This window comes from Balaenoptera ricei, chromosome 19 (assembly GCF_028023285.1).
Source record: "Balaenoptera ricei isolate mBalRic1 chromosome 19, mBalRic1.hap2, whole genome shotgun sequence".
Taxonomy (NCBI): domain Eukaryota; kingdom Metazoa; phylum Chordata; class Mammalia; order Artiodactyla; family Balaenopteridae; genus Balaenoptera; species Balaenoptera ricei.
In genome coordinates, this window is record NC_082657.1 from 1,474,394 (window position 1) to 1,492,395 (window position 18,002).

The 18,002-nt window shown below is 43.9% G+C and overlaps 1 protein-coding gene across 1 annotated transcript; it reads right to left on the minus strand.

Annotated features, from left to right (window-relative positions):
• Positions 1 to 8,049: 8,049 nt before the first annotated feature.
• LOC132353232 (zinc finger protein 211-like) lies at positions 8,050 to 16,736 on the minus strand. The gene is given in 5 exon segments (XM_059904282.1): positions 8,050 to 10,567; positions 10,569 to 11,235; positions 12,224 to 12,350; positions 13,828 to 13,904; positions 16,664 to 16,736. Coding segments are annotated over 4 exon segments (1,263 nt in total). The 5' UTR covers positions 13,888 to 13,904; positions 16,664 to 16,736; the 3' UTR covers positions 8,050 to 10,158.
• Positions 16,737 to 18,002: the final 1,266 nt, after the last annotated feature.

The following is an 18,002-nucleotide window of genomic DNA, read 5'->3' on the forward strand; positions in this document are numbered from 1 at the left end:
TGTTGTATTTTCATTTTAACTACATTTAAAATCTTTTCTGGTTTCCTGTTAAATTTCTTCTTTGACACATGGTTCTTTTTAGAAGTGTGTTATTTGGGATTTTCCTTATCTTTTTGGTAATTGATTTCTAATTTAATTCATTGCAGTCAGAGTGTATACTTTATGACTTGAATTATTTACATTTATTGATATTTTCTTTATGGTCCAGAATATGGGTTATCTTGTATTTCATGTTAGCTTAAAATGAATGTATATTGTGTTCTTGTTTGATGGAGAGTTCTACAAATGTCAACTCAGTTAAGACGGTTGATAATGTCTAAGTTTTCTGTATCCTTACTGGTGGTGGGGGGGGGGAGTAGTGTCTGTCAATTATTTGAATAAGGTTGTTGACATCTCTGAATATAAAAATGGATTTGCCTATTTCTCTATCAGGTTTAGTTCTATCAGGTTTTGCTTTGTGTATTTTGAAGTCTTTTTATTAGGTGAATAAACATTTCCTACTGTTATGTCCACTTAATGAGTAGATCTCTTTTATCATTAAGAAAGGGTCCTCTTTATCTACAGTAATATTCTTTGCCCTAAAATCTGTCTTGTCAGATACTGTTAACATTGTGTAGTTTTGATTGAACACTCAATTTTGCCTTTTTGGGTACTGAAAATACTTCCATTTCAGTAGATATTCTTGGTATTGTTTAAGTTCCGTGGAAGCAATATGATCTTTTGGGATCTTGATTCCAAACATTTTTAGGTTGAATTACTGCAGCATTCATTTTAAGGCTAATTTCTCTCCCCCTACTGAGACACAATCATTCTGTATTCTCTACCTCATGCTTCATAAGGATTCCCATTTAAGCTGTTTAGAACAGGTGCTATTCCATTCTCTACATTAGCCTTGGAAATTGTTTCATTGAATCCTTTTGGGTGTTTCTTTACCCAGCCTCTGGTTATTTCCTGCCTGCATGTACAGATTAGTACATGAGGATGTACTAATGTACATGAGGTCATACTTGAGGATGACCCTCTGTATGTTTCTGAAGTTTTCTCTCTCCTGTACTGTGTTCTGTTGGACTCCAGACACCTTAGCAGGCCCAGATTCTAAGTTTTGTCTCAACTCAGGGTGACTTTTGGGGTCTGACTGGACTCAGCATTTTTGTATTAGGGCCTGGGAATTTCTTTTCATAGTAAGCTGGAACGGCCACGTGGCTCACATCGTTTGCCCTCTTTCATAGGTCATTGTTATTTGCTTGATGTCCAGTGTATTAAGAATCAGTTTCATATATGTTGTTTTTTTTTTTTAATTTATTTATTATTTATTTTTGGCTGTGTTGGGTCTTCGTTTCTGTGCGAGGGCTTTCTCTAGTTGTGGCAAGCGGGGGCCACTCTTCATCGCGATGCGCGGGCCTCTTACTATCGGGGCCTCTCGTTGCGGAGCACAGGCTCCAGACGGACGCGCAGGCTCAGTAGTTGTGGCTCACAGGCGTAGTTGCTCCATGGCATGTGGGATCTTCCCAGACCAGGGCTCAAACCCGTATCCCCTGCATTGGCAGGCAGACTCCCAACCACTGCGCCACCAGGGAAGCCCTATGTTGTTAATTTTTTTCAAGAAAATCCATGAATTCCCCCTAAAGCAGACACTTTGAATAAATTAGTAGAATTGATAACATCTCCAAACCACATCAGAAAAAAAAAAGAGAAATCACACATTTACAAATATGAGCAAGGAAAGAAGGTATAGCACTAGATATCTTTGAAACATAATGGGTAATGTGTGATTCTTTTATTTTATTTATTTTTTTGGCTGCGCCGCGTAGCATACAGAATCTTAGTTCCCTGACCGGGGATCGAACCCGTGCCCCCTGCATTGGAAGTGTGGAGTCTTAACCCCTGGACCACCAGGAAAGTCCCTGTGTGATTATTTTAAGTGACTCTTTCCCAGTAAATGGAAATGTGGAGGACAAAAATTCATTGAAAGATAACAACTGACCAGGTTCCCTGGTCAGGTTCCCAAGAAGAAATAGATAATCTTAAAAATCCTTTGTTCATTAAAGACATTCAATTAGTATTTCCAAATTACTAGTAATGGTAATCTACGTTTAAATGTAAGAAGCCCTCTCTTAAAATTTAAGACCAAGATGGTTTCACTAACAAATCCTACCAAATATTTAATGAGTATTTAAGATTCCATCAGACTCTTCCAAAAAATAAGTAATAACATATGGGACACCTCCCAACTAATTTTTAGAAGCCAATATTAACCCTAAGAGCAAAACTAGGTAATGAAATTAAAATTATAGACCAATGTATGAGCATAGATGCAAAAAAATCCTTCACAAAATTTTAGGGAATTAAGTGTGTGTGTGTGTGTGTGTGTAGTATATTTTCAATTGTTAAAGCCAACTTTACATTCCTGATAATAATTATAATCTAGTGAGATTTATCATGTATATAAGGTTGGTTTAACAATTGAAAATATATTAATTTAATCTATATTAACTAGAAGGTGTCCCAGGTTCCTGGCACAGAGCTTGAAATATCTTGAAATTCCTGGAGTGATAGGAGTCTTTCTTGTGCTAATGAAGTGACTCTTGGTAAGCCCCTGGAACGTTTCTGGATGGGGACTGGTTACCAGGAAAACTAATCATATGATTAGACGTTTGAAACTGAGCCAGACAGACCTGTGGGGAGAGCAGAGGGGCTAGATGTTCAGGCATGTGGCCATGATCTAATCAGTTGTGTCTATGTAATGAGATTCCAATCGAAACACTGGACTCCAAGGCTTGGTGGGGCTTCCTGGTTGGTGAACACATTTATGTGCAGGAGAGTGATATGCCTTGACTCCCCAGAGAGAGAGGTTATGGAAGCTTCACACCTGGGACCCTCCCATACCTTGCCCTCTGCATTCTTTCCATTAGCTATTCCTGAGCTGTATTCTTTATAACAAAACTGGAATCGTAGGTATAACACTTTTAGTGAGTTCTGTGAGTCATTCTAGCAAATTACCGAACCTGAGGGGATCATGGGAACCCCTGAAATTATAGCCAGCTGTTCAGAAGTGCAGTAGGACCCAACGACTTGAAGCGCATGTCTGAAGTGAGGGCTTCCTGGTGGAGGACTGAACCCTTACAGATGTCTAGAGTGACACAAACTCTGGGTAGTTAGTGTCAGAGAACTGGCGTCAGAATCAATTTCCTTAAACTGATATACGGCAGCATTAGAAACCTAAAGCTAACATTACACTTAATGGGGAAAGACTGAATGCTTTCCCCCTAATATTAGGAATAAGCAGGAATGTCCACTCTCACAACTTCTATGTAATGTTGCACTGAAAGTCTGTGCCAGTAACATAAGAAAATTAAAGGAAATAAGCAATGTACAAATTGTAAAGGAAGAACCAAGATGGTCATTAATCAAGATGACATGCTTATCTATTTAGAACATCCTTAATTATATATTTAAAAAGTTAAGAGATCTAATAGATTAGTCAAGGTGCCAGGATACAAGGTCAGTATACAATAAATGTTTGGAAATTGGAAAACTATACCCCTTACTCTAGCATCAAAATATGAAATATTTAGGAATATATTTAACAAAATATATTCAAAAACTATTAAGCAAATTTACAAAACATTACTGAGACATACCACGTTTCTGAATCTAAGGACTTAATGTTTTAATTTATTCTCCCATAAGTGTTCTGTAGGTTCACACAATTATCAAATTCCCGGTGATTTTGGTAGAAATTGACAAAATGATTCTAAAATTCATATGGAAATTCAAAAGACCTAAAATACCCAAAAGAAATTTTGGAAAGGACAACACATTTGAAAGGTTTTAATGTGATTTTAAGAATTACTATAGGGGACTTCCCTGGTGACGCAGTGGTTAAGAATCTGCCTGCCAATGCAGGGGCCACGGGTTCGAACCCTGGTCCGGGAAGATCCCACATGCCGCGGAGCAACTAAGCCCATGCACCACAACTGCTGAGCCTGCACTCTAGAGCCCGTGAGCCACAACGTGCCGGGAGCCCATGCTCTGCAAGAAGAGAAGCCACCGCAATGAGGAGCCCACGCACCTCAACGAAGAGTAGCCCCCCGCTTGCCGCAACTAGAGAAAGCCCGTGCACAGCAACAAAGACCCAACGCAGCCAAAAATAAATTAATTTTAAAAAAAGTACAAGCCAAAGTACATCTGATTAATAGCTGGTGTCCAGAATTTTAATATAACCTTTACAATAATAAGAAAAAACAATTTTTAAAAAAGTAAAAGTTTGAATACCTATTTCACCAGAGAAGACACTTGAATAATAAGCATGTGAAATATGGTAACATAATCACTAGGGAAATACAAATCAAGACCACAATGAGACACAAGTACATACTCACTTGAATGGTCAAACCAACAATGCCAAGTCAGTGAAGCTGTGAAACAGAACTCCCATACATTACTGTTGGAATGCAAAATGTTAAAACCCACTTTAGAAAACTGGTAACATCTGTAAAACTACAGAGGCACTTACCATGTGACACAGCCATCTAACTTGTAGGTTTATCTCCAAGAGGAATAAAATTGTGTCCACAGAAATGCTTCTACTCTAATGTTCACAGCAACACCAGCTTTACTGATAAAAGCCAATAGCTAGGGAAAAAATAATTCTGCAAATGCTCATGCATAAGTGAATTGGTAATTGTATTAGTTTGCTAGGATTGTCATCATAAAATACCACAGACTTGGTGGCCTGAACAGCAGATACATATCCTCTCACAGTTCTGGAGACCAGAAGTCCAAGATCAAGATGCTGTCAGGTCTGGTTCCTCGGAGGCCTTGGTTTGCAGATGGCCACCCTCTTGTATGGTTCCTTCCTTGCTGAGCTCGGGAGACCTCTGCGGGGGAAGGGATTCGGCCGCGGTGCCCAAGGCAGAGGTCCGGGGGGCCCGCGGGACTGGCGGGATAGTCCCGGTCGTGCCGGGCGGGCGCGCCTCGTGCTTTCTCCGGAAGTTGTAGCTGCAGACCCAGGGGGAAGAGGCTGGGGCCGTGCTCATGGCCCGGGTGTGGGGCCGCTCGGTCAGATGGACCAGCCTCCGCCGGGGCCCCTCCGGCCGCCGAGGGCAGCTGGAGGGGGTCTTCGCGTCCGGAGGTGGGAACCGGGCTGGGTGGGGAGGCCGGAGGAGGGCGCGAGAGGTTCAGCCGCGGGCTCGCCCGGGGCCGGGTCTGCGGAGGCGTCTCCGTGGGATTTTGCGGGGTTCCGATCCGGAGGCCAGACGGACCGGCTCTGCCCGCGAGCGAACCAGGAGGGAGAGTCCGGCCGCCTCTTCCCCCACGGCCCCGGGGTCGGGGAGAAGGACGGCTGGGGAGCTCGGGGCTGCGGGGGCAGGAGGACTCCGTGAGCAGCGGGTCAGCCCCAACGCAGGCGCCGTCGTTTTATTGGTTCAGCCCCCGCCTCCAGCCCTTTAGGGCTTCCCAATTCTCAATAGGTGGACATTTTTTCCACCACAACCAAGGAGTGTTTCCTTTAATGTCTGGCGCCACCTCTTTGGAAAGAAAACATCATGGAATATGGTGCCTCCGTCTCTGTCTCCGCGCGTGCAATGGAGGCGTCGGGCTCCCCACATTTCCAGTCATACAGACATGGATGAGAAGTTCTAGGATTACTTTGGATAAAGACGAATAGCTCCTGCAGAGCATCACCCGAATTCCCAGGCACATTGGGATAAACAGTAACAAATGGGGCTGTCAAGTCCTCTCACTTGAAGGCAAGTGAGTGTTCATCTTGAGCGGTTGCATGGAATGGGCTCTGTCTGCTTGGTGTATCAAAAAGGGGTGAGGTTTCTGTCTTTACAATCTCTTTAGTGGGTTGTGTGTGACATGCACCACAGTTTAGTTTCGTGCTCGTGGAACAGTAAAAGTATATTCTTTCTCTACTTTGTGGAGATTTTCTGGATGGGCAGATTTTGTTTTATTATCTCCCCAACATTGGTCACCATGTCAAATAGTATGAGATCCAGTATAGGAGAAATTGAGAAACGGGGCAAATCCTAAAACACCTATTGCAAGAAGGAAGAGTGTTTTCTAGTATCAATTCTATAGGTTAAAGGGGGGATGAGTTATAAATGGCAGGAGAAAACTTTTGGCTTCAGAAGTGTAAGTATGTGCAAAAACTTTATCAAACCATGTGCTTTTAAAATGTTTTAAGCCAATTATACTTTTTTTAAAAAATAAATTTATTTTGGCTGTGTTGGGTTTTCGTAGCTGTGTGCGGGCGTTCTCTAGTTGCGGCAAGCAGGGGCTACTCTTCGTTGCGATGCGTGGACTTCTTATTGTCGTGGCTTGTTGCAGAGCACAGGCTCCAGGCACACGGGATTCAGTAGTTGTGGCACACAGGCTCAGTAGTTGTGGCGCATGGGCTTAGTTGCTCCGCAGCATGTGGGATCTTCCCAGGCCAGGGGTCAAACCCGTGTCCCCTGCATTGGCAAGCAGATTCTTAACCACTGTGCCACCAGGGAAGCCCAAGCCAATTATACTTAACAAAGCCTTTTAAAAACACAATTACGTTCTGGCATGCCCAACACCACCCTCAGATTCTATAGAAGAACTCACAGAAGCTGTTAAATTTAAAGGGCTACGGATTATTACAGTGAAAGGATACAGGTGAAAATCAGCAAAGGAAGATGGTGCAACAGGACAGTCCAGGAGAGACCACATTGCCATTTCCAGTTAGTTGCCCCCTCGCTTAAAAGTCTCACAGCATCCATATGTGACAACACACTAAACAGGAACCCCACATAAGCCTTGATATTGTCCAGTTTTTTTGAGTATGTCTCATAGACCAAGGGGCACCTGTGTGGCTGACCTTAGTTACTATCTAGCTTCTCCAAATGTCAAACTGATACAGAGAGACCTAAGTAACCCCTGCCCCCCCCAGCCATAAATCACAGTATTAGCATAAACTGCCTGACATGGCCCAAAGCCCCAGGTAAATAGACACTCCTATTAGGCCAAATGTTTCAAGGGTTTAGAGGTTATCACCCAGGAGTTGGGCGAGTAAGTGCCAAACATTTCTTCGGAATGAGTAGAGATTGGACAACTCAGGCCTGTGATGTAGTTGTTTACACTGGTCAAGTGAAAATAGTCAAAACTTACATTCTTCCTATTTTATTGCATTTTACTCTTTTCTCTGTTCTCAAGGTTATTTATGGGCATCTGTATAACGGAAATAGAGTAGAAAGGTGTGCTTACTGCACGTCTTCCCACGTCCACATTGGATGACCTTGAAATGTGCCCCACAGGGTTAACAGAAGCCAATAACTAAAATTCTTGAGCTCGTCTTACAGAACCACATATAAGGGAACAGCATTATTAGAACCCCTCTGCTTGTAAACTGCCTTCAGTGATTAAGCTCTCTTTGGTGGTTCCCCCCACACCCTTTAGTTGCATACGCTCCAAGCTTCACATGGCCTAGGTAAATAATAATCACAAGACTCCTTAATCACCCGTGTAGGTAACACCTCTGACCTAGTGGCCACTGTAGTAAAGGGGGCACAAGTTGTTTCTTAGGAACCTTGGAGTCAGCTCTTGTCCAGTTTGAGCTGGTTAAGACTGATTGGAACCACCAACACCTAATACTTGGCCTGCACAGGTGTCCAGTGAATGACCTTTTGACATCAGATGGCCAAAAACTCCACCCTCAGATCATGTAAAGTGCCTCCATTTCTGAAAATGCATCCCATGATGAAGCCTGTAATGCAGATACACCTGCACACATTGACTACCTCACCATTCCTCTTCCTCTGATTGCCTATCCCCACACCTAAGACCACCATGCCTCTTTATTCCCTAAATATCTGAAGCACCTTGCCTCTGCTCAAAATTGGAGTATTTATACCAGGAAATTGGTAAACATAATAAGGCTCAATTGGTTGTTTTATTAACTGTCTAGAACTTAAAAGTAATTGAGAAAGTTAATAATGAGAACTAAATGTTGTGAATAGCAGAAACACTTATTCCACCCAGCAAAGTCACTGAAGAAAAGTGAAGTTACAACACATTTGTCTTCTCAGTTAATAAATAAAAGAACAGGCAGGCATTTTATCAAAGAAGACATACACCTGGCAAATAAACACAATAAAAATGTTCAACATTATGAATTAGGGAAATGCAATCAGACTATACTACACACTTTAAAACAGGCAATATTTTAGCTACTGACCATACCAATCAAGTACTGGTGAGGACTATAGGGGAACTGGAATGGTTCCATACTGTTGATGGGAATGCATAAGGGTATAGTCATTCATTTTAGAATATGAAACAATATAGTCATATGAAGAATTTTATGCACATGTTCATAGTAAGCTTATTTGTGGTGGCCAAAACTGGAAACAAACCACAAAACCCCTTTTGAAGAAAATGAACTATTCACACCTGCAACTTAGATGATTCTCAAAATAATTATGCATCATGAAAGAAAAAAACTAATACTAAAGTAAACATTAAGATGCCAATGATATTAACAGTCTAGAAAACACTAATTGAGTAGGGAAAAAAGTAAATCAATTGTAGTTGCCAGGGAGTCCTGGGAGACATGTCAGAAGGTAGATATTGGTGTTGGATGTTTGTTATTATGATGATGGATCCATGGCTTTACAAGTATGAAAACTTACCAAACTGTACATTTTAGGTACGTTCATTTTAATGCATACCAACTATATAGCTCAATTAAGTTTTAATAGAAATTGGCTTCACATAAAAATCTGAATCTCTTTTCTGTGGAACTCTGCCAACCACACGTTAACTCCACCCCCTCTCCTTGTCCTTGGGAGGGATTCTATTGCAGTAGCGATGAAGACTGGTGAGCAATGAAAGGTGTTTCCACTTGCGTTACCCAGGACCTCTGCCTGGGTCCTAAAAATCACATGCCTGGACTACACGACTTCCACTCTCATCCAGCTCCAAAATCACTGGTGGTTCTCACGACTGTCCTCATCTCAGGGTGACCTCTGAACCCACCAAAAATTCTGACATCCAGGACTCAACATTAGTCCCACAGAGCCCTGCAGTCTACCCTAGGAGGCCTTGGAAAGCAATGCAAATTAGACCACATCTGGAGTGAACACTATCCTCTGCCATGATACTATCCCCACTGAGGTATACAAAGTTTGCAACACTCACAAAACCTGTTCTTTTTCATCCTAACAGTCCAATATGGTTCTCAACATCAGTCTAAGAGTGAACAAACCCCAAGATGAAAGGGGGCTTAAATAATAGTCTTTATTACGGCACAGAGCAGAGCAAACTGAGAGTTTCCAAAAAGGGTGACCTGGAGCTAGAAAAATCCATTGTGAGCATGACATGAGACAATGCCACCAAAGAAGGTAAACCTCTGTGAGCCACCAGCAGAACCCAGACTGGATCCCCATGGTCAAAGCTGGTTAGGTCCTGTCTTAGCCAGTTGATGGAAGAGAATGACAAAACCCAAGTGCTCAGGCTATTCATGCTTCACTCCAGGGGACAGGAGAGCACAAAAGTCTACCTACCCTGACCACAGTAAGGTGACTGATGCCCAGTATGGGGATCTGCCACTTGGAAGAGGTAAGAAACTCACAGTGACATTAAGTCTGGAAAGGGCCGTGGGCAGGTTAGGAAGTACAGCATAGCTCCTGAAAAGCTTCCTATGAACCTGGTACTTATAGGCAATCTGCACACAAGGGCTGTTCAGATGTATGGCATTCAACTTCCAGTTGATGACTCCCTCACAGAGCCTATTCAGTATGATGTATTAACTAAGGAGACAGCTCATTAGCTGCTCTCATCTCATTTGAAGGCCTTTTCTCCACCATGAACTTTCTGGTGACAAATGAGGTTAGACTTTTGACTGAAAACTTTCCTACATTTGCTGTACTCATAGGGCCTATCTTGGCTATGAAGTTTCTGGTTCTCAGTCAGAACAGACCTTTGACAGAAAACTTTTCCACATTTGCTGCACTTGTGAGGCCTTTCTGTGGTGTGAACATTTTGGTGTTGAGTAAGCTGGGTGCTTTGGCTAAAGAAGTCTCCACATTTAGTGCACTCATGTGGTTTTTCTCTAGCGTGAACTCTGGTGCTTAATGAGAGTAGAGCTTTGGCTAAAACGTTTCCCACATTCACTGCACTCAAAAGTCTTTGCTACAGTATGAATTCGCTGGTGCACAATAGGTTGGAGCTCTGGCTAAACAACTTGCCACATTCACTGCACTCATAAGGCCCTTCTCCAGTGTGAATTCGCTGATGCTGAACAAGTGTGGGTTTGTTGCTGAAAGGTTTCCCGCATTCACTGCACTCATAAGGCCTTGTGCCCCTGTGAACTCGCTGGTGTGCAATAAGGTTGTAGTTGGAGGTAAAGAATTTTCCACATATACTGCATTTATAAAGCTGTGAGGCAGTGTGAATTCTTTGGTGCACAATAAGGCTGGAGTTTTGAGTAAAGAATTTCCTACATACACTGCACTCATAAGGCCTTTCTCCAGTGTGAATTCGCTGGTGCTGAACAAGTGTGAGTTTGTAGCTAAAAGCTTTCCCACATCCATTGCACTCATGGCCTTTCTCCAGTGTGGAGTCTCCAGTGCTGAACAAGTTTGTGTTTATAACTGAAGATTTTCCCACATTCACTGCATTCATAAGGCCATTCTCCAGTGTGGACTCTCTGGTGCTGAACAAGTGAGTTTTTGCAGTTGAGGGTTTTCCCACATTCACTGCACTCATAAGGCCTCTTTCCAGTGTGGAAACTCTAATGCTGAGCAAGTGAGTGTTTGTGGCTGAAGACTTTCCCACATTCACTGAACTTATAGTGCCTTTGTCCATTGTGAAAGGCCTCCACACACTTGGTGTCCTTTTGTGCAGTGACCTGGTGCTGGAGAAGGCCCAAGCTACCAGGGAAATCCTTCCCAGGCTCCTGGAATGAGAAAGACTTCTTGGTTGCATGGACTGTGCAGCTCTTCATAAACTCCTTATCCGTGTCTCTTCTAAAGAGTTTCTCTCTACTGTGCTGGTGAAATTTCACACTTGCTCCACAAAATTTCTGGCCAGGGTTTGTTCCCAGGTCCTCAGCTAAATGCACACCACCTTCTAATTCCAGACTACATATCTCCAAGGGACAGCCCTTCTGGGTGGACAGGTTTGTCTTTGAAGTATTTATTTGTGGCACTTCTACAGAATCATTTTGCTCAGAAGGTGTCTCCTTGACCTCTACTCCATGCCAACAACCTGAAAGCAGAGAAATACGGGTGAACTTCATACAGATTTTGGTAGAAGGGGGCAGCCCCATCACAAATATGTGTCTGACATGACAAGGAAAAAATCCTTGGGATGGTTTTCAGGACAAGGGAGCTGGGGTCTGATTAGGAAAGGGCCTCTGTGCGGGACTGGGCCTCTCCACGTCACAGAACAGGGAAGACTCACCAAGCAAAAGACCCAATGATGGGGGCAGTGCACACAGAAATGAGGTACACAGTCAATGGCTTTGGCACCAAAACATTGTGGGGCACCAGACATGTTCCTGATATAATTTGAACCCAGCCATATCATCACTTCCTCCCCCTGATGCCAATCACTGGAGCCAAGCCCACTTTGAGCCCCTCATGCTGTGGCTGCAGTCATGTCCACTCGTCATGTACCCAGGGTTCACCTCCCAGCTCCAGCTGGACATAACAGGGGACCTAGAAAATGCAGGTCCTAAGGGAAAAACAGGATAGGTGAGTGGTCAGTACTGGCCCAGGGGTACAACCAATCCCGAAACAACCTCAGGGAAGAAAAATATCACAAAAAGAATCTTTGAGGAGGGTCTCACAGCAACAGCCAAGTGGATCCCACAAATAGTGACCACGTTGAGTCCCAACAATTCCTGGTATAGTCAGGGCCCAGGAAATGTCAGCTGGAAGGGGGCAGAACCTGGAGCACAGAGGTGCGTGGGTCTACAGAGTCAACTTAGTAGGGAGTGGCTGAGGCTAATGGAACCCACCGAACTATTTCCAAGTCTTACGACCCAGAAAACTTCAGAGCCTCTGGTACTAGGGATACTTCTGAAAGGAGGTAGTATACACTCACCCAGCCTTGGCACCTACAGCATGTATGAGAGGGAAGCAGTAATAGAGATGTGCTCACTGTCTAGCTCTGAAAAAACAGACTTGCCTTTGGAAAAAAAGGGAAAGGCAGAGACCTGCCCAGGATGCTGGGATAGGTGGGAGGGCCTTACCCAATGATGCAACAAGTGCAAAGGTCTCCAGCATCACATCATGGTACAGGAGTCTCTGGGCCTCACCAAGAAGCCTCCATTCCTCATGGGAAAAGTACACAGCCATGTCCTCAAAGGTCACAGGGCCCTGTGATGATGGGGACAGATGTGTCCATAAGCAGCCTCTTTCCCCAGGACCCCATAAGTACACCTAATCCCAGCTCATATTCACTCTAGGCTCATCTTCCTCCACAGTTCCCTGACTTAGAGGGCAGTGGTACCCAATAACTCCTCATGCTTCCTTGATCACTAGATCCAGCCTCAGCAAAAAGAGGCAGGTGGACAGATAGATGCCATCTAAATCTGTGCTCCTGGTATGTAGGGCCCCCTCCCTCTCCTGCAAGATAACAGCCTGAGAGTCCCCAGGATCATGTCTCCCAGACACAAACACACTTAGGCCTATCCTTCTCTCTTAAGCTCCTAGTACCTCGGGCAATTACTTCACACACCTTCCCCACATGCATATAACTCACTGGATAACTCCTCATACATCAGATCCCCATTGCCACAATCTGGTCCATAAAATTGGCATGTCTCCTGTATCCTCATATACCCTTCTTCACGTGGCACTCAGAAAGTGCTTGCCAATGCAACAGGATCCCAGCATGCCCCAACTCTCCACTGGCAGCTCCCCAGCCCTTGACAGAAAAGCCCTAAGTTCCACCACAAAAGCCTGGTGAGTGCATAGGAAGAGAAATAAGCACCAGCCTCACTTTGGTATCACTTTACCTCCATTTCTGCTTTCCTTCTGCATCAATTTCACGGCCACTCTCCCATGAAAACCTTGGCCACCTGCTGGACTTTCCCTTCCCCCTACCTTCCTGCTGATGACCACTACTTTTCCTTGTCTGTCTTTGTGACAGCCCCCCTCTCCTCTCTTGTCCCCTAATAGGATCCTGAAGCCTCCCCCAGCACTCTAGATCTGCATGTTCAGCTGTCCACTTGTCTCCTATACTTGGGAGCCTCTGGAACATCTGGGACTCAACTTGGCTGCAATCCAATTCCTAATAGTCTCACTGAAAAGGACTCCTACCACTGACTTCCCCATCTCAGTTGATGGCACCTCCACACTTCCAGATGCACAGGGAAAAAACTTTGGAGGTATCTGTGACCACTCCACATTAGAAAATCTGGTCAGCCCCTACTTTAGAAACTTCTGCACACTGCAGCTCAGGATAGCCTCTTAAGACCTAAGTAAGATCACTTTCCCTCCTGTTCCAAAAATTCCATGTCTGCCATCACTCTCAGAACAGAAACCTACCTTCTCAGAGTACGATTCTAGGCCTGACTCTTGCCCCCTTGCTCTCTGTTCTCGCCAGACATTAACTAACACATACAAGTCATAGAGCATTCCCAATTCAATCTCATCCCCAAGCATTTGTACATACTAATCCCTGTGCCTAAGACAACCTTTCACATCTCAGTCTGCTGGCTGCCAAAAATGGGAATCTCTCCATATAAGCTCTGGCCTGGACTTAGAAACCTGAGCGTAGGGTTCTAGGGTCTTGAGACACCAAGGCCAGGAAGAATGGCAGCAAAAGAGTTGCAGGACACCTGACACTCACCAGTGCAGGGTCCATAAGTGGTTCTGCTGAATGTGGAGTCTGTGGGATGAGCAGGGCCATGTAACGTTAATTCCCATCTGTGATACAGACAAAAAAGAAGATTAATGAGTGAACCATTTACTATTTCAGGCAAGACAGGTGCTCAAGGAAAAAGTAAAGCATGTAAAACAGGGCAGAAAATGTTATAGAGTTGTGCCATAAAATCATGTGGACATCTTAAGAAAAAGCTTTCCTGAAATGGGAAAAATGAGTACAAAGACTCTCTATGAGAGTCATGCCTGGTGTGTTTGAGCAGCATCCACGAGGTTAGTGTGACTGGAGCCCAGTGAGCCAGAAGAATAAGGGATTCTGTTGGCGAGGAAATGGTTGTGGCAGGTCATAAAGCGCTATTATAGTCCTAAATCACAAATATCAAAAGTTAAGTCTCATTTTATGTACAGGTCTGTTTCTGACACTTCCATTTGACTCCCTTCTTCTGTTTCTCCCCTGGCAATAACAGATTCTTCTCTTCCCATAGCTTGTAGGTGGCCCTAACAAGTGGCCAACAGGAGGTCTTATACTTCCTTTACAAATTTTAATTTGGTCATATTAAAGATTATTCCAGATTATTATTTCTTTAATATTCCATATTAAAGAAAATTCCAGCTTACATAATCCATAGATTAAATTCTGATTTGAAATTATCATAACACTATACAATAGAATTCCAGGATATGCACTTTTTATATTTTTCCATATTCTTTGATATATCCATGTTTTTTTCCATAAACGGTCAGAGAGATTTCCGTAATTTCCTACTAGTTTTTTTCCCCCCTGTGATAGAGAATGGAACTACCATTTACTTGCTTCACACTGAAAATGAAGCTCTGATAAAGCGGGTGTTGGAGTAATAGTGCTTGGCCTCCAGCAGTTCAGGATAACTGGACCTCACTTACGACTCTTCAAACTTAGGAGAAAGAAGATAAGCTAGGACTTGACCTCTGTTCCATCCTCATTATAGAAAGATGGAAATATCTTCTTGAGTTCTTAACATCTTGCGAGGGATTCGAAGCATTGTAACTTTTTATCCTTACAATGATTCATTTCGTCCCCCTTAAAAGAAAAATTTTAACAAGCTATCTTAATCATTTTCTCTTGCAACACCACCAGAGAAAGATGATTTTCCGGTAAAATAAATATTACTCGAAGAGTAACATCACTTTAAAAAACCATCTAGGGGCTTCCCTGGTGGTGCAGTGGTTGAGAATCTGCCTGCCAATGCAGGAGACACGGGTTCGAGCCCTGGTCTGGGAAGATCCCACATGCCGCGGAGCAACTAGGCCCGTGAGCCACAACTACTGAGCCTGTGCATCTGGAGCCTGTGCTCCACAACAAGAGAGGCCACGACAGTGAAAGGCCTGCGCACCGCGATGAAGAGTGGCCCCCACTTGCCACAACTAGAGAAAGCCCTTGCACAGAAATGAAGACCCAACACAGCCATAAATAAATAAGTTTAAAAATAAAAATAAAAAAATAAAAATAAAAAAACCATCTAAGTGTGTGAATACTGTAAAACTGTACATTTATGTAACGCATAAGTGTGTATCAAAACATAAAGATGGTATAGATGAAGAATAAGTATAACAATTTCACTAAAAGAACTACGTTAAAATTAGTATGGTGGAGCAAAACAATACCAAAAAGTGGAAATGTTCGGGACTTCCCTGGTAACGCAGTGGTTAAGAATCTGCCACCAATGCAGAGGACACAGGTTCAAACCCTGGTCCGGGAAGATCCTATATGCCGCAGAGCAGCTAAGCCCGTGCGCCACAACTACTGAGCCCGCGTTCTGCAACTACTGAAGCCTGCGTGCCTAAAGCCCGTGCTCCGCAACAAGAGAAGCCACCGCAATGAGAAGCCCGCACACCACAACTAAGAGTAGCCCCCGCACGCCGCAACTAGAGGAAACCCACGCGCCATCAACGAAGACCCAATGGAGCCAAAAATAAATAATAAAAGCAATCATTAAGAAACAAAGTGGAAATGTTCAATTAAATACAATAATAATTTTAACATACACGCTAGACAAATGCATGCTTTATATACCCCAGAACGCATAGAGAATTTATAAATACACCACTTTACTCATACTCATATCTACAGAATACTGCACAAAAAGGAAAATGAATGGACAGTCATGAAAAACATGGGTAAAGTCACACCATACTGTGCACATGAACACGTCATAATATTTATATGATTCCGTTCATAAAAAGTCTTACAACAAGCGAGAGAAATTAAACTACAGTCGTTGAATATTTTCCACATAGTTGGCAAAACTATCAAGAAAGATGCTTACGTGAAACATCAGATAACACCTTAACTTTGGAGAAATGGAGATAATTGTTTTGGAAGGACCGCACAGGAGCCTTATGGGGTCCTATTGACATCGCATTTTTTGACCTGAGCGGTGAACAGATATTAATTTTAAAGCGGCTTATTCATCTGCACGTGTAAGTTCTCTGCAATTTTTTTTCCCCACGCAGTTCATATTTCAAAATTGGGAAAACCAACATTTGGAGGGACAAATAAGTATAGGACACTCGTTAGAGAACCTCGATTTAGAACCAAAATATTGCAGAATAAGAAGAGTTGAGGGAGGGCCCGGAGGGCGCAGGATTTAGCTGGATTGGACCCATCAGCTCCGCCGCCGCCAGCGGAGTGTGTGGGCGAATGAGGGTCCCGGGCACGGTGGCCCCTGTCCTGGCTCCGAGACAGAGTCAGGCCAGATGGCGCCCACGCCGAGCCTCAGACCCTCCTCAGATCAGCGGACACAGCAGCTTCCAGGCTCCCTAACCTTAGGCCGGCCCAGGGTTCCGAAGCTCCCCGCAAGTTAACAAGTTAGCTCCCCGAGTTTACAAACCGTCGCCCGCGGTCCACGCCGGAAGGCCCGCCCAGACGCCGTCTTCTAGAACGGAAGTGCCGCTCTCCTGCGGCTCAGTGCCTTCCGGGTAATGTAGTTCATAGCGCCCCAGGCCCAGGCAAGGGGCGGTGCTCCCCACCTCCTGGAAAGGTCGCGTTGGGGCGTATCCGGAGACTCTGAGGCGGGGGCAGGTTTTCAGGTTCTTAAAGGGGAGGTACCCAGATTTCCGAGGACTGTACTGTAGGTCCCGAGTTATGTACCCTTTCTTACCACTTAGCCAGTTACTGGAACATTTACAGATACCCCTTTGAAAGAGGCTATCCACCCTACTTTGCTGCAGTCTCCCCCCAGTTCCAGTTAATCCAATCACTGTTTTTGTACAGAATATGTTACCCATCCTGGGCCTTGTTAAGTCTTACATGCATATACCCGCATGATTTTTTCCTCAGGACACACAGCTCCTAGGTGGGTCTCAGGAGACAAATATCTGTCAATTATGCCATGGGACATCCACTAAATTCAAGGGCCTCAACTCATGGTACCACCAAATACTGTTGTTTCCAAACCACCTGCCCCAAGTGACTGTGGAACCACAAATAATCCTCACATTCACAGCATGAGATCGTGGTGCAGGGGTCCTTCAGACTTTCCTAGGAGGCCTCAGGCAGCAATGCAATTAGGCCAAATCTACCCTGAGAGCTGTTGTTTGTCCTCCTTCTATTTCCTTTGGAGCACACAAAGTTGAGAGCCCCAGAACTCTGTACTTTTTATTCTGGCAGAGCCCAATTCTATTCTCCCCCACAGCATACAGTAAATAGAATCCCAAGAATAAAAGTAGCTTAAACAATAAGCCTTAGGGGAGGGATGGAGTGGGAGGTTGGGATTAGCAAATGTAAAAGCTTTTATATACAGAATGGATAAACAACAAGACCCTCTGTATAGCACAGAGAACTATATTCCATATCCTATGATAAATCATAATGGAAAAGAATGTAAAGAAAAAAATGTACATATATGTATAGCTGAACCACTTTGCTGTACAGCAGTAATTAACACAGCATTGTAAATCAACTGTACTTCAACAACAACAGCGAAACTGTGTAGAAAAATAAGACAAAGTAAAATAAAACAAAATTACAAGGATACCAAAGGAGGGTCTTTAGAGAAACAACCCAGTGGTCCCCACAAGTAGTGACCAAGTCAATGCCTGAACTTCCTGACATAGGCAGGCTCCAAAGTCTGTCAGCAAAAGGCAGGGGAATGCCTGGGACAC